Genomic DNA, 13,085 nt, shown 5'->3' on the forward strand with positions numbered 1-13,085 from the left:
GTAAGATGGCCGGTCCAGACCGCAGTGTAGGAGTTGGCATACATGGGAGGGGAACGTCGCCCAGCTCTGGCCAACGGACCGCCCCTACCGAAACAGACGGCTGTAACAGAACCCTAGACCCGACAGAGGCCAGAACCCACCACCAACTCACCGCCACCTCAGTTTTTTGATAGACTCCAGGTGCTGCGGCGGAAACTGCGGCGGCCTAGCACAGACCTTCCGGTCCTCCCGACAGCCCGCTTCCGGTCGAGCCCTGATCCTGCTCCGCCCCAACCGCTGAGCCTGACGATCTCCCATTGGCTGTGTGGCACCGAACTACATTTCCCAGCATCCCCTGTAGTTAGCCCTTCCGTACTTCGAGTGGTGCCAACCAGGTTTGGCGGGCTGGAGCTAGCCTTTAGCTTTCCGTCTCCCAGGTACAGCCGCAGAGAAAGCGGATGCTGCCAACCTAGCCTCTCTGCGGTCTTGAAAGTCCTGCTGGTCGGCCTCGAGCCTCGCCTTCTGAAGCGCAGACTGCCCGCTCCAAGCGAGGAGACCAGGCTTCCGCACCGGAAACGAGGCACCGGGCGTGACATCACGGCCGCCTAGGCACCCGGTCTCCCAGAAGGCACCGCGTCCCGGTCGTCCTCCCCAACTAACCGCAGCTCACACAAATAATAGCTGGCTGCCAGTGAGGACACCCCGAAGGGCGAGGGTTGGGCTGGGCCTCTCGCGCCTGGTTTCCCAGTCTCTCCCTGAGTCTGGGTCCGGGGTTGTCCCCAGCGTGCGCCCAGGCACAGCAGAACCCCAGAAGGTGAGGGGCTCCGGGAGGGCGGGAACCAGACTGAGGCGGCCTCTAGGGAGCGAAACAGGGGCCATTGCTGGAGCGCACCCCAGCCAATGCCGCCAGCTGGGCTTTGCGGTGAAGGTGCTCCTTGGCCAGTGGGAGAGGCTGCAGAGTGGGCCTGGCCCAGTGGGCCCTACTGGAATGCCCCCTGTCCCTCTTACAAGACTTTGAGGGCGGAAAAGAGTCGGCTGGCCACATGTAGACCCCTCATGCGGCATTGCGGTTGCTCCTTGGGCCAACTGCCCCCTGAAGGACATCCTAGGGCTGTTCAAGGGCTGCGGTGAGGCCAGATTCAGTGGCCAAGCTGACCTCTAACCAGATGCCCTCGTTATTGAACCTCGGATTTCCTGTCTTTTGGCCCGTTGCTTTTTTTTTTTTTTTTCCCAGCGTGAGTGGAACCACTTTTCCTAATGGAGTTTGCGCTTCACATTATCGTGAGGACGACCCTTGGCCTTCTGCCGGTTGTCTTTGCTCCCTTCTGTTTGGCCCTTGAGGTTTGGACATCTACTTCCTCCATTCGCAGGATATTCCTTTCGGGTCTTACTGAGAGTATCAGGTTCAGGGGTCTTCCTTTCAGTTGTGAGTTCCCTACCCCAGCTTATCTTTCCCTTACTGATTTAGATTTCATGTGGCCTCACTGCCCAAGAAACATATTGGAGTAGAGGCATGCTCAGCCTGACCCATGGTTTCTCTCATCTACAGCTGACTGACAGGTTTTCTCCAGTAAGAGGTGGCTCTTGAAGCTCTGCAGAAACAAGTGTGGTGTGTTATTTCAAGGCACGATGGCTGCAAAAGTGGTCCCTATGCCCCCCAAGCCAAAGCGGTCCTTTATACTGAGAGTCCCTCCCAACTCCAAGCTGGGCCAAGACCTACTTCGAGATGCTACTAGTGGACCCAAGACCATCCACCAACTGGTTCTGGAGCACTTCCTCACCTTCTTGCCCAAGCCAAGCTTAGTCCAACCCAGTCAGAAAATCAAGGAGACCTTGGTTATTGTGAAGGATGTGAGTTCAGACCTTCAGAATAGAGGTAAGAAGCACATACTGTTTCACTATAAGAAAGAGGGTGGTACCGGGGATTGAGCTAGGCTTCCATAGTAATAGTGAATTGAAGTTAGGAAGGTGGGTGTTGAAAAAAGGAGTTGATTCCAGTAAGTCAACATGCCAGAAAGAGGAAGGGAGTGTTTTTTTTTCCTCAAGCTGGGTTTGAGTGATTTGCTAAGTGTATGTAAAGCTATAGAATAGACTAACGTTTTTTGTAGTGTCACTTTTACTGATACATTTTGGGAGGGGGAATCTTTTTTTTCTTTTGCCATGACATGCAGCATGTGGGATCTTTGTTCCCCAACGAGGGATCAAATGTGCACCTCCTGCATTAGAAAGATGGAGTCTTATACACTGAACTGCCAGGGAAGCCTGGGGAATATGTTTTTAGGATAAAGAAATTTCAATGAATTATTGACTTGGCTTCAGCTTATGTGGAATCTTGTTAACTTTTGTGCTTGCTGTGGACATCTTCAGACTTTACCATACCCCAACCTTCCCCTTAGTGGTAATGGAAATTTAAAAGGTGCTTAGGAGAATCATCCTTTTTTTAATGAAAAGACACCATGTAGGTTCAAGACCCTGTGGCTTGAGGCTTGACCTCTTGACTGGGCTCGTAGGAGCAGAAAAAAGCTATGAGTTACCTACCGAAGGAATGATGTAGCTTCAAAATGTGGGTAGAATCTTTGTATTTGAGTCACTGACTTTTCTTTTAACTGCAGCTTCCTCTTTCCCCAGTGCAACCTCGTCCCTTAGTGAAGCTTCTACCTAGAGAAGGAACCCAACAGAAACAGGAGGAGACACTATCTCTGTGTCTGAAATCTGAATCTGAGGTGGGTTCAGCTTTCCTGTTCACTGTTTGGGTGCATTGCCCTCTCTGCTCTCACAGTCCTCCCACATATAAAAACACACTCTAGGGAGTCAGCAGGGAGACTGGGCTCATTCTTCACTGCCTTCTTAGACAGTTGTGTTCTGTTTTTCCCCTGGCTTCTCTCTGACCCTGGCTTTCCGGTCTGCATGAGACTTGTAGATTCCTTTCACCATCCCTTCCCCAATCTTTTGGTCTCAGTCTTTCTTAACAGTGAGGCTGTCAAGGAACCTTTGTTACTAAGAGGAAGGGGGCCTGTTGTTCTTTCAGAAACTGGTGGTCTTTGAGGATTTGAATGTATTTCACTCCCAAGAAGAATGTGTAAGCCTGGATCCTGCTCAGCAGCCCACCTCAGAGATGGAAGAAGACAGCATTGGGGAGATGATGTTACTGGGTAAGAAATCAAGTCCCTTGTATGTTTAGATTGAAGGCTATGGGAAAAGCATGATTCTGTTTCATCTCAATTTTTTTTTTTGAGACACTGGTCACACCAGCTAAGTACATGTTCTTACATGCATATTTATGTTTTATTCTATGTGGCAGAGCCTTCTCCAGCTGAGAGTGGCCATTTTTCCTGTATCTTTGGGGCAGCAAGGGTGGAGGGCATCTCTCCTGGTAATCAAGACCTGCGGCTGATGTGCTAACATCACACATTTAAACAGAAAGCACATGCATACTGTTTCTGAATCCACCTTCTGCATCTAGTGGTATTCTCTCAACAGATACATTTTACATCACTGTTTTCATTGGACACTTGACTAATTCTATTTTAAGTCTTATTTTGTCATCCGTGTTCAATAGCTGTTAAGCCTACTAGTGTAAGAGAAAATATACCCCATTTTTGATGGAAGTATTATCTAGCATTTGTTAAACACATGTATGCTAGTATGTGCTAGACACTACTCTAAGTACTTTACATGCATTTATTATCGCATGTAATTCTCATGATAGCACTGTGGGGTATAGGAATCATTATTACGTTATAGATGATGGAACTGAAGTAGAGAAAAGTTAAATTTGCTGAAGGTCACACAGCAGTAAGTAGTAGAGCAGGGATTTTTTTTTTTTTTAATGTTTATTTATTTGGCTGCATCAAGTCTTACTTGCAGCATGTGAACTCTTAGTTGCCGCATGTGGTATCTAGTTCCCTGACAAGGATTGAATCCTTGACAAGGGCCCCCTGTATTGGGAGGACAAACTCTTAGCCAGTAAACCACCAGGGAAGTCCCACCATTATCATCTTTAATGGGAAACACTGAGAGGCATTCCCACTAGAATTGGGATACAACAACGAAGCCCACTGTCACTACAACTATTTAACATGGTGTTTTGGGTGGCCTCCCTGGTGGCTCAGACGGTAAAGAGTCTGCCTGCAATGCAGGAGTCCTGGGTTCAACCCCTGGGTTGGGAAGATCCCCTGGAGAAGGGAATGGCTACCCACTCTAGTATTCTTGCCTGGAGAATCCCATGGATAGAGGAGTCTAGCAGGCTATAGTCTATGGGGTTGCAAAGAGTCAGACACGACTGAGCAACTGATACTTTCACTTTCTTTTCAGGTGTTAGCTAGTACAGTTAAATGAGAAAGAAACTAAACATACAAGAATTTAAGAGAAAGATAAAACTACATCTATTTACATATGATATAAATGTGTAGCTGGAAAATTCTAGAGAATGTATGAAAACTTATTACATATAATAGGTGTATTCAGTAAGGCAATGAGATGTAAAATTTTTATACAGAAATCATTTATGGAATCACAGTCATTTAGAACAGAGGTCCCCAACCTCCAGGATCTAATGCCTGATGATCTGAGATGGGGCTGATGTAAAGTGCACAATAAATGTAATGTGCTTGAATCATCCTGAAACCCCACCCTCCTACCCAAAGGGTACATGGAAAAATTATCTTCCCATGAAGCTGGTCCCTGGTTCCAGAAAGGTTGGAGACAAGTGATTTAGAAGATATGCATTAGGAACAAAAAAAGATCAAGCGTCTAGAAATAAACTTAAGAAATGTGCAAAAATGATGAGGAAAATGAAACACTTCTAAAGGTCACAAAAGTAAATTTGAATGAATGGAAAGAAATATCATGTTCTTGGTTGGAAAGATTTAATATTAAAAAGGTCAGTTCTCCCCAAATTAATTTATGAATTCAATGTAGTCCCTTTACTAAAACCAATAGGATTTTTCCCCCTGGAACTGGACAGTCTGATTTCAAATTCAAGTGGAAAAATAACTGCAAGTAACCAGGAAAATTGGAAAGAAGAGCAGTGGGGCAGGAGAGTTATAGCATACCAGATGTTTAAGCAGCCTCTAAAACCTGTCATGAAAACAATATAGAGTTTTGGCATGTGAGTAGCTGGACCAATGGGATGGAATAAGAAGTGCAGAAATAGCTTCAAATACACATGGGGATTTAGTTTGTGATAAAGTTGGAATCCCCTGTCAGCAAGGTAAAGAGGGACTTTTTGATAAAAGGTCCAGTGAAAACTTAGCCTCTTGGTGAGTCATATCTTACTTTGCACATCAAGAACACCAGGTGGGTCAAAGATTTTACATGTTTTTTTAAAAACAATTAGAGCATGTGGGTGAATTCCTTTATAACCATGGGATAGGATGACTTTTCTAATAAAGACTCAAAAATCCAGAAGTCTTTTAAAGAAAAGATCAATAAGGTAAATACATAAAAATTTAAAAACTTTTTATCGCTTCTTGGCCTTTTGGCTAAGATTATGTGTAAAAATTTTAAAACTTTTTATGACAAAATAAATATTTAAACAAATAAAGTGCAGTAAATTTTAGGTACATACATGACTACTGGAAAAACCATAGCTTTGACTAGATGGACCTTTGTCAACAAAGTAACGTCTCTGCTTTTTAATATGCTGTCTAGGTTGGTCATAGCTTTTCTTCCAAGGAGTAAGTGTCTTTTAATTTCATGGCCACTGTCACCATCTGCAGTGATTTTGGAGCCCAAGAAAATGAAGTCTGTCATTGTTTCCCCATCTGTTTGCCATGAAGTGATGGGACCAGATGCCATGATCTTAAGTTTTTTGAATGTTGAGTTTTAAGCCAACTTTTTCACTCTCCTTTTTCACTTTCATCAAGAGGCTCTTTAGTTCTTCTTTGCTTTCTGCCGTAAGGGTGGTGCCATCTGCATATCTGAGGTTATTGATATTTCTCCTGGCAGTCTTAATTTATACCTGTGCTTCATCCAGACCAGCATTTCGCATGATGTACTCTGCATATAAGTTAAATAAGCAGGGTGACAATATACAGCCTCGGCATACTCCTTTCCCAATTTGGAACCAGTCTGTTGTTCCATGTCTGGTTCTAACTGTTGCTTCTTGACCTGCATACAGATTTCTCAGGAGGCATTTAAGTGGTCTGGTATTCCCATCTCTTTTAAGAATTTTCCAGTTTGTTGTGAGCCACACAGTCAAAGGCTTCAGCATAGTCAATAAAGCAGAAGTAAATGTTTTCCTGGAATTCTCTTGGTTTTTCTATGGTCCACCAGATGTTGGCAATTTGATCTCTGATTTCTCTGTTTTTTCTAAATCCAACTTGAACATCTGGAAGTTCTCAGTTCACATACTGTTGAAGCCTAGCTTAGAGAATTTTGAGCATTACTTTGCTAGCACGTGAGATGAATACAACTGTGGAGTTGAACATTCTTTGGCATTGCCTTTCTTTCTTTGGGATTGGAATGAGACAGGGATTAGAGTAAGGCTTTTCAGTGTAATTTTTGTATTTTGATTTAGAGCCATATAAATATATCAGCTACTAAAATTCTCTATTTTTAAAGTTAGTACAATAAAGGAATGTTAAATGCAGTTGAGTTTCAGTTAATTGTTCTCAAAACAGATATTTAGTTCTTTAATTTAACCTAATGTTTTTATGAAAAAGGGGTTAGGGAGAATGAATATTGAAAAAAAGGGTGAACCAAAATAATGATTTGTATTTAGAAAATTTTAAAGGATCAATTAAAACATTATGATATTTAATAGTTTTACAGTAGGTCAGTAGGAATAAATATTTAACTATCAGCAGCATTCTTAAACACAAAATAATGAGAGCGTTCCTTCAGAATGACTATAAAATAGGAGTAAAATAGATGTTTTATATGGTAAATAGAAGAGATTTTTTGAATATTGGAGAGAAACAGGTCTAAATGGGAAAACTAAAATCATGTAAAGATATCAGTGTTCTCCAGACTTATACTGTAAATGTACTCTGTCAAATTGGTGAAAGAAGTGAATGTACCAATATTAGACATGTTATGAACAACAAACCGTGTGATACTAAACTTCAACAGTATCAGAGTTAAATAAAAATAAGTTATAAAAGAATGGCCAGAAAACAATAGAAATTTATTGGATTTTAAAAGACTGATTTTCTTGTTTTAAGTTGTGGGGTTATTATAGAGAAAGACTTTAATTTAAAAAATATATCAGTGATAAAGAGATTTATAATATATGCAATTTATGTATTATTTGTATTTATTTTATTTTTGGCTCCACTGGGTCTTCGTTGCTGCAGGCAGGCTTTCTCTGGTTGCAGTGCTCGGACTTCCCAATGCAGCGTCTTCTTCTCTTGTTGCAGAGCATGGGCTGTAGGGTGCTTGGGCTCAATAGTTGTGGTGCATAGGCTTAGTTGCTCCTTGGCATGTGAGATCTTCCTGGACTAGGGATCGAACCCATGTCCCCTGCATTGGCGGGTAGATTCTCAATCCCTGGATCACCAGGGAAGTCCTATAAAATTTATTTAAATTTATAAAAGTGACAGCCAATATATAAATTATTAGTTTGCAGTAATCAAAGTGCAAAATAAAGCTACAATGAGAAGCCATTCTATACCTATTAAATAAATATTTGAAAATTATATCTACTACCAGCAAGATTAGTTAAAATTGATACCTAGCCACATGTTGATGGTTATATTGAAATCTGTAGAGTTCCTTTGGAAAGCAGTATGTCAGTTCATATCAAGAGCTGTGATAAAAAAAATTTGTCCTGTGCTTTAGCCCAACATTTTCATTATCCTAAGGGAATCATTAAATGAAATAATTTTAAAAGAAAGAAATCTATTGGTGTGAAAGTGCTAAATCCAGCAGAGATTCAGATTCTGGCTTTAGGATCAGTCACATTATTTAAAGTGGTTGATTTCATCCTTTAATTTCATAAGTTGCCCAGAGTCAGACAAAGTCCCTTGTCATTCCATCTGTTCATAGCATACTTTTTTTTTTTTTTGCTTTGTTACCTAGTCTTTGTGATCTGGTGGGTTTTTTTTTTTTCCTATGGAACCCTTCACAAATTTGCGTGTCATCCTTGCGCAGGGGCCATGCTAGTCTTCTCTGTATCGTTCCCATTTTAGTATATGTGCTGCCGGAGCAAGCGCTGTAATCTGTTATTTTACACAGACTTTTTTGGGAAATACAAGTCCTAAGTATACAGCTCAGATTTCCACAAAATGAACACATTTGTCTAAAATTTATCTAAAATCAACTAATACCCCAGATATCCCTCTTGTGGTCCTGCTCAGTCACTAGTTTCCATTCTTCCCCCAAAAATGACAACCATTGACTTCTACCATAGTTTTCATTTTATCAGTTGTAGTAGTTTTTTTTTTTAACGTAGATCATTTTTTCTTTTTGGCTACACTGTGCAGTATGCAGGATCTTTAATCCCCTGACCAGGGATCAAACTCAGTGGAAGCACAGCTTCTTAACCACTGGATTGCCGGGAAAGTTTATTGTAGTAATGCTTTCATGTCCAAAAAAATAATACACTGTGTGAAAATACTTTGCCTCCTTTAGTTGTGGTCATTTAAATTGTTTGCAGTTGTTCACTATATTAGATGTTATAATATTAGCTAATACTATAATATAGTGAAAATCTGGAAGTAACTCATCTAACCATTTACTTACTAGTCTCCTAAAGATTGCAAGTAGTACCTTTTAATATTTATGTCCTTCACCCCCTGGTCCGTATTAGCTCAGTGATTTACACATAATATAAGATCGGTATGAACTTGTTGAGTAATTGGTGCCTATTCAGAAAACAAACATGGAAATCTTTCAGTCTAGTTCCACACATTTCATTAAAAAAAAAGAGAGAGAAAAAGAGGACTATGTGCTTGCATTATGGGTAAGGGAAGATTATCAGTCATGTATCCCACCCTCAGTAAGGGTGAGGAAGTGTAGATGGCAACTGCCTGCCAGTCAGATTTCTGACTTTCAAGGTTATGGTCTCATGAGAAATCTAACTTGGGTTTTCCTGCATGGTATCATGTCCCTCAAAAATGATTAGATTTTCTCTCTGTTTCAGCAGTCAGTGGCAATAATCCTGAGGGTGAAGAGCTTCAGACGGAACCTGTAGAGGATGAAGATCATAGAGAAGAGTCTTCAGATTGTGATGAAATGGATTGTGCCATGGTCCCTGAGCAGTCTCCAGATTGCCAAAAAGAAAGATTAAATACATCTATTCCAAAGGAAAGGAAAATGAGAAATCTTTTAGTTACCATTGAAAATGATTCTCCTTTAGAGGAACTCTCAAAATATGTGGATATTAATGTTATCGCACTTACCCGAAATCGTAGGACAAGAAGATGGTATACTTGTCCGCTGTGTGGGAAACAGTTTAATGAGAGTTCTTACCTTATTTCCCACCAGAGGACTCACACTGGAGAAAAGCCCTATGACTGCAGTCACTGTGGGAAAAGCTTTAATCATAAAACAAACCTTAATAAGCATGAGAGAATCCACACAGGAGAGAAACCTTATTCATGTTCTCAGTGTGGGAAAAACTTCCGTCAGAATTCTCATCGAAGTCGCCATGAAGGAATCCATATAAGGGAAAAGATATTTAAGTGTCCAGAATGTGGGAAAACCTTCCCAGAAAACAGAGAGTTTGTTGTTCACTTGCAGAGTCACAAGACCAAGAGGCCATATGGTTGTAAAAAGTGTGGGAGAAGATTTGGTCGGCTGTCGAACTGCACCCGGCATGAAAAAACTCACTCAGCATGTAAAACCCGAAAACAGAAGTGACATCAGGGAAAGGTCTGATGGTACCACCTCAAACTGAAATATTCCATAAATAATTCTGAATTGCCAGGCTGTCTGAAAAGATACAGATAAAACCTCGTTATAGCCAAAATCAGATAAATATTCAAGTTTGCCGAAACCTCAAGTTTTTAGAAAATTCGCAGGGAAAACAAAACATCCTCAAGGGCTATACCTCAGTTAGCAACCAGGCTTTTTAGACTAAAGAGCTTTCTTTTGTGAACTTATGCAACGATGTACAGCTCACAGATCCCTTTCCCAAAAAAGGCTTTGAAATAGGAGTCTGGGGGCTGCTTACCTTAAGGTGAAGACTGACAAGTGTACTGAAAGTATCAGAATATTCCATTCCCCCCCACATAGGAATTCACACCTGAGAAATAATGTAAAGATCCTTATCTGAAACTGTTCCCCTAAAAGAACCAAACTACTGACTTGTTAATAAGAACAGATTCTATCAGCCATTCATATCACCATCTAAAGATACCCTGAAAGCTTGAGAGATGAAAGGGATTGTTTACTTTGGAATATAGGAAAACACAGCAACTGAATGTCAAAGACTTATTCCATCATTTGTATGTGATCTAAAAACTAACGATCAATTTCAATAACTCTTGCAGTTTGTGGTGAAAAGAGACGTTTACAGAAATCCTCTTCACAGTGTAATTTAAAAGTGTCTGCTGTTCTTACTGTATTTTGTCCAGCTGTTAATTGCTCAAACACCTCTCTCATGCCTTTGCCTTGCCGGAAGAAGTTTGGGTCACTCAGGCCTGGCCACCCAGCCCCGCTCCTGGAAAAACTTCTGAGTTTTGTCCCTCTGTTGAGTCAGGAAAACCTGCCAGGAGGAAACCCCAGGATCCTGCAGAGGGGGAGGAGGACATTGGCTTGGATCTGTGGCTGGTCAATAACCTTGCCATGTGTGTAGTTCCCATCAGACCGTTGGCAATGGGTGGCCACTACCTCACAAGCATAGTGTTTTACTTTTAGAAATTATTTCTCCAGTGGCTCACTCACATTACCCCTCAGGAGATAGGGTTCCAGCGTCCTCACTGTAGTGGACACTTGTTCTCTGTGGCTTCCTGGTACCCACATTTCCTGACTTGTCTGCCAGAAGCAAGGCCAGCGGTGCCTTCACAGGACCAATCCTGTGGTGTGTCATTTTCAGATTCTCCATCAGTCTTGCTCCTCTTAGATTTCCTTAGGTTTTAAATTGGTATCTGTATTGGAACAGGCTAAATCCTGTACACTTATGGTGGAAAATTACCTTTACACATTTTGTTCCCATCTAGAAACCTACCTTCCATTGATTAGAGTATTCTGAGTACGGTTTTTCCTAATTTTCTTCCGGTAAGTTCTACACAAAACAAAATTTTGTTTTTGTAAATAGTTTTTTTTTTTTTTTTCATTGTATTTTTCTAGTTGGTTATTGCTCTTGCATAGGAAAGTTATTTTTAATTATATATTTGCAAAACTAGCTACTTCTCTGAATGTAATTTTCAGTAATTTCTCAGTTCTGTTAAAATTTGTGATTAAAAATTATACCATCTATAAGTAGTAGTTTTGTTTCTTCCTTTCTGCCTGTTGCTCTTTTTTGTTGTTGTTACATTTAAAATAAGTTGTTCTAAACTTTGTTGTTGTGCAAAGCATACTAAGAGAAGGATGTTTTATGATACAGTTGTCTTGAGTCGTAGTCAAAGATAGAAGAAGAAACCCCAACACTTAAAAGCCACATCAAAACAGGCCTTTATCCATGTTGTGTATTTCAAGCCTACTGTACCCTTTAAAATAAGGGACAAAACTGGCTGTCAGCGTTATTCTCTTACTCATTTGCAATTCTGGCCCAGGTTTACCCAGTTATCATGCAGAGGGACCCATCTGCATGCCCAGAAAACTTAAAAGGCTAAATGACTGTCAGACAGAAAAGGGAGGTGAGGTCCTGGGGGTCAGTGGGTCCTGTCCCCTGCCCAAGGTTTGGGCCACAGAATCCCCAAGACATTTGGGTGGGTGACACTCTCAGGACCCAAACTCCTCCACACCCAGCAAATGCCTTCTGTGCCCCACATGTAGAGCGTGCAAAGTCAAGTTACCAGGGAGAGCACCCCGAGAAGCTGTTAGTAATTTTAAAAGCAATTGGATAAAATAGTATATAGGTAATGTATTGTTGGGCCTGTAGCACATAGAAATGTAACATCTGTGTAGCAATACAGTTGACAGTAACAGCAAAGAAGCTGGGTGTGAGTAAAGCTTTACAGGACTAAGGAAATGACCACAGACAGTAAGGTAATAATTATAAGATGTATTGTTTAGTTTGTAACATTGATATAATATGTAAACCAATAATACATAACAATGCTTAAAATGTGGAAAGGGAATAAAACCATATAGAAGAAGCATTTCTGTATATAACAGGAATAAACATCACCAGATGGCCAACATGGAAATCAGCCAAAATCTTTGCAGCCAAAGATGGAGAAGCTCTATATAGTCAGCAAAAACAAGACCTGGAGCTGACTGTGGCTCAGATCATGAACTCCGTATTGCCAAATTCAGACTTAAACTGAAGAAAGTAGGGATAACCATTAGACCATTCAGGTATGACCTAAATCAAATCCCTTATGAATATACAGTGGAAGTGAGAAATAGATTTAAGGGACTAGATCTGATAGAGAGCCTGATGAACTATGGATGGAGGTTCATGACATTGTACAGGAGACAGGGATCAAGACCATCCCCATGGAAAAGAAATGCAAAAAGGCAAAATGGTTGTCTGAGGAGGCCTTACAAATAGCTGTGAAAAGAAGAGAAGCAAAAAACAAAGGAGAAAGGGAAAGATACTCCTATTTGAATGCAGAGTTCCAAAGAATAGCCAGGAGAGATAAGAAAGCCTTCGTCAGCGATCAATGCAAAGAAATAGAGAAAAACAATAGAATGGGAAAGACTAGAGATCTCTTCAAGAAAATTAGAGATACCAAGGGAACATTTCATGCAAAAACGGGCTCAATAAAGGACAGAAATGGTATGGACCTAACAGAAGCAGAAGATATTAAGAAGAGGTGGCAAGAATACACAGAAGAACTGTACAAAAAAGATCTTCATGACCCAGATAATCACAATGGTGTGATCACTCACCTAGAGCCAGACCTGCTGGAATGCGAAGTCAAGTGGGCCTTAGAGAGCATCACTACGAACAAAGCTAGTAGATGTGATGGAATTCCAGTTGAGCTATTTCAAATCCTGAAAGATGATTCTGTGAAAGTGCTGTACTCAATATGCCAGCAAATCTGGAAAAC

General features: G+C 41.1%; 1 protein-coding gene and 1 non-coding gene across 3 annotated transcripts; one reads left to right on the top strand and one right to left on the bottom strand.

The window, feature by feature from the left end:
* The first annotated feature begins 352 nt into the window (after positions 1–352).
* On the top strand, positions 353–11,346 carry ZNF200 (zinc finger protein 200). 2 transcript variants are annotated; one of them, XM_043456028.1, is made up of 5 exons: positions 353–793; positions 1,529–1,855; positions 2,608–2,702; positions 3,008–3,131; positions 9,068–11,346. In XM_043456028.1, exons 2-5 carry the CDS (start codon positions 1,609–1,611, stop codon positions 9,781–9,783), a joined length of 1,182 nt encoding a protein of 393 aa, XP_043311963.1. In that variant the 5' UTR covers positions 353–793; positions 1,529–1,608; the 3' UTR covers positions 9,784–11,346. The 2 variants fall into 2 exon arrangements, with proteins under 2 accessions (XP_043311963.1, XP_043311962.1); XM_043456027.1 differs by having other exon boundaries at positions 354–793; positions 9,065–11,346.
* Positions 8,029–8,135, bottom strand: LOC122433639. Its single transcript, XR_006267135.1, has one exon. It is a non-coding gene; the product is annotated as a U6 spliceosomal RNA (small nuclear RNA).
* Positions 11,347–13,085: the final 1,739 nt, after the last annotated feature.

This window comes from Cervus canadensis, chromosome 32 (assembly GCF_019320065.1).
Source record: "Cervus canadensis isolate Bull #8, Minnesota chromosome 32, ASM1932006v1, whole genome shotgun sequence".
In the NCBI taxonomy this organism is placed as follows: Eukaryota; Metazoa; Chordata; class Mammalia; order Artiodactyla; family Cervidae; genus Cervus; species Cervus canadensis.

Coding starts and splice junctions, on each gene's coding strand:
- ZNF200 (XM_043456027.1), top strand. CDS start 1,609: ATGGCTGCAAAAGTGGTCCCTATGCCCCCCAAGCCAAAGCGGTCCTTT. Junction 1,856..2,607: donor TTCAGACCTTCAGAATAGAG/GTAAGAAGCACA, acceptor CTCTTTCCCCAG/TGCAACCTCGTCCCTTAGTG. Junction 2,703..3,007: donor GTCTGAAATCTGAATCTGAG/GTGGGTTCAGCT, acceptor TTGTTCTTTCAG/AAACTGGTGGTCTTTGAGGA.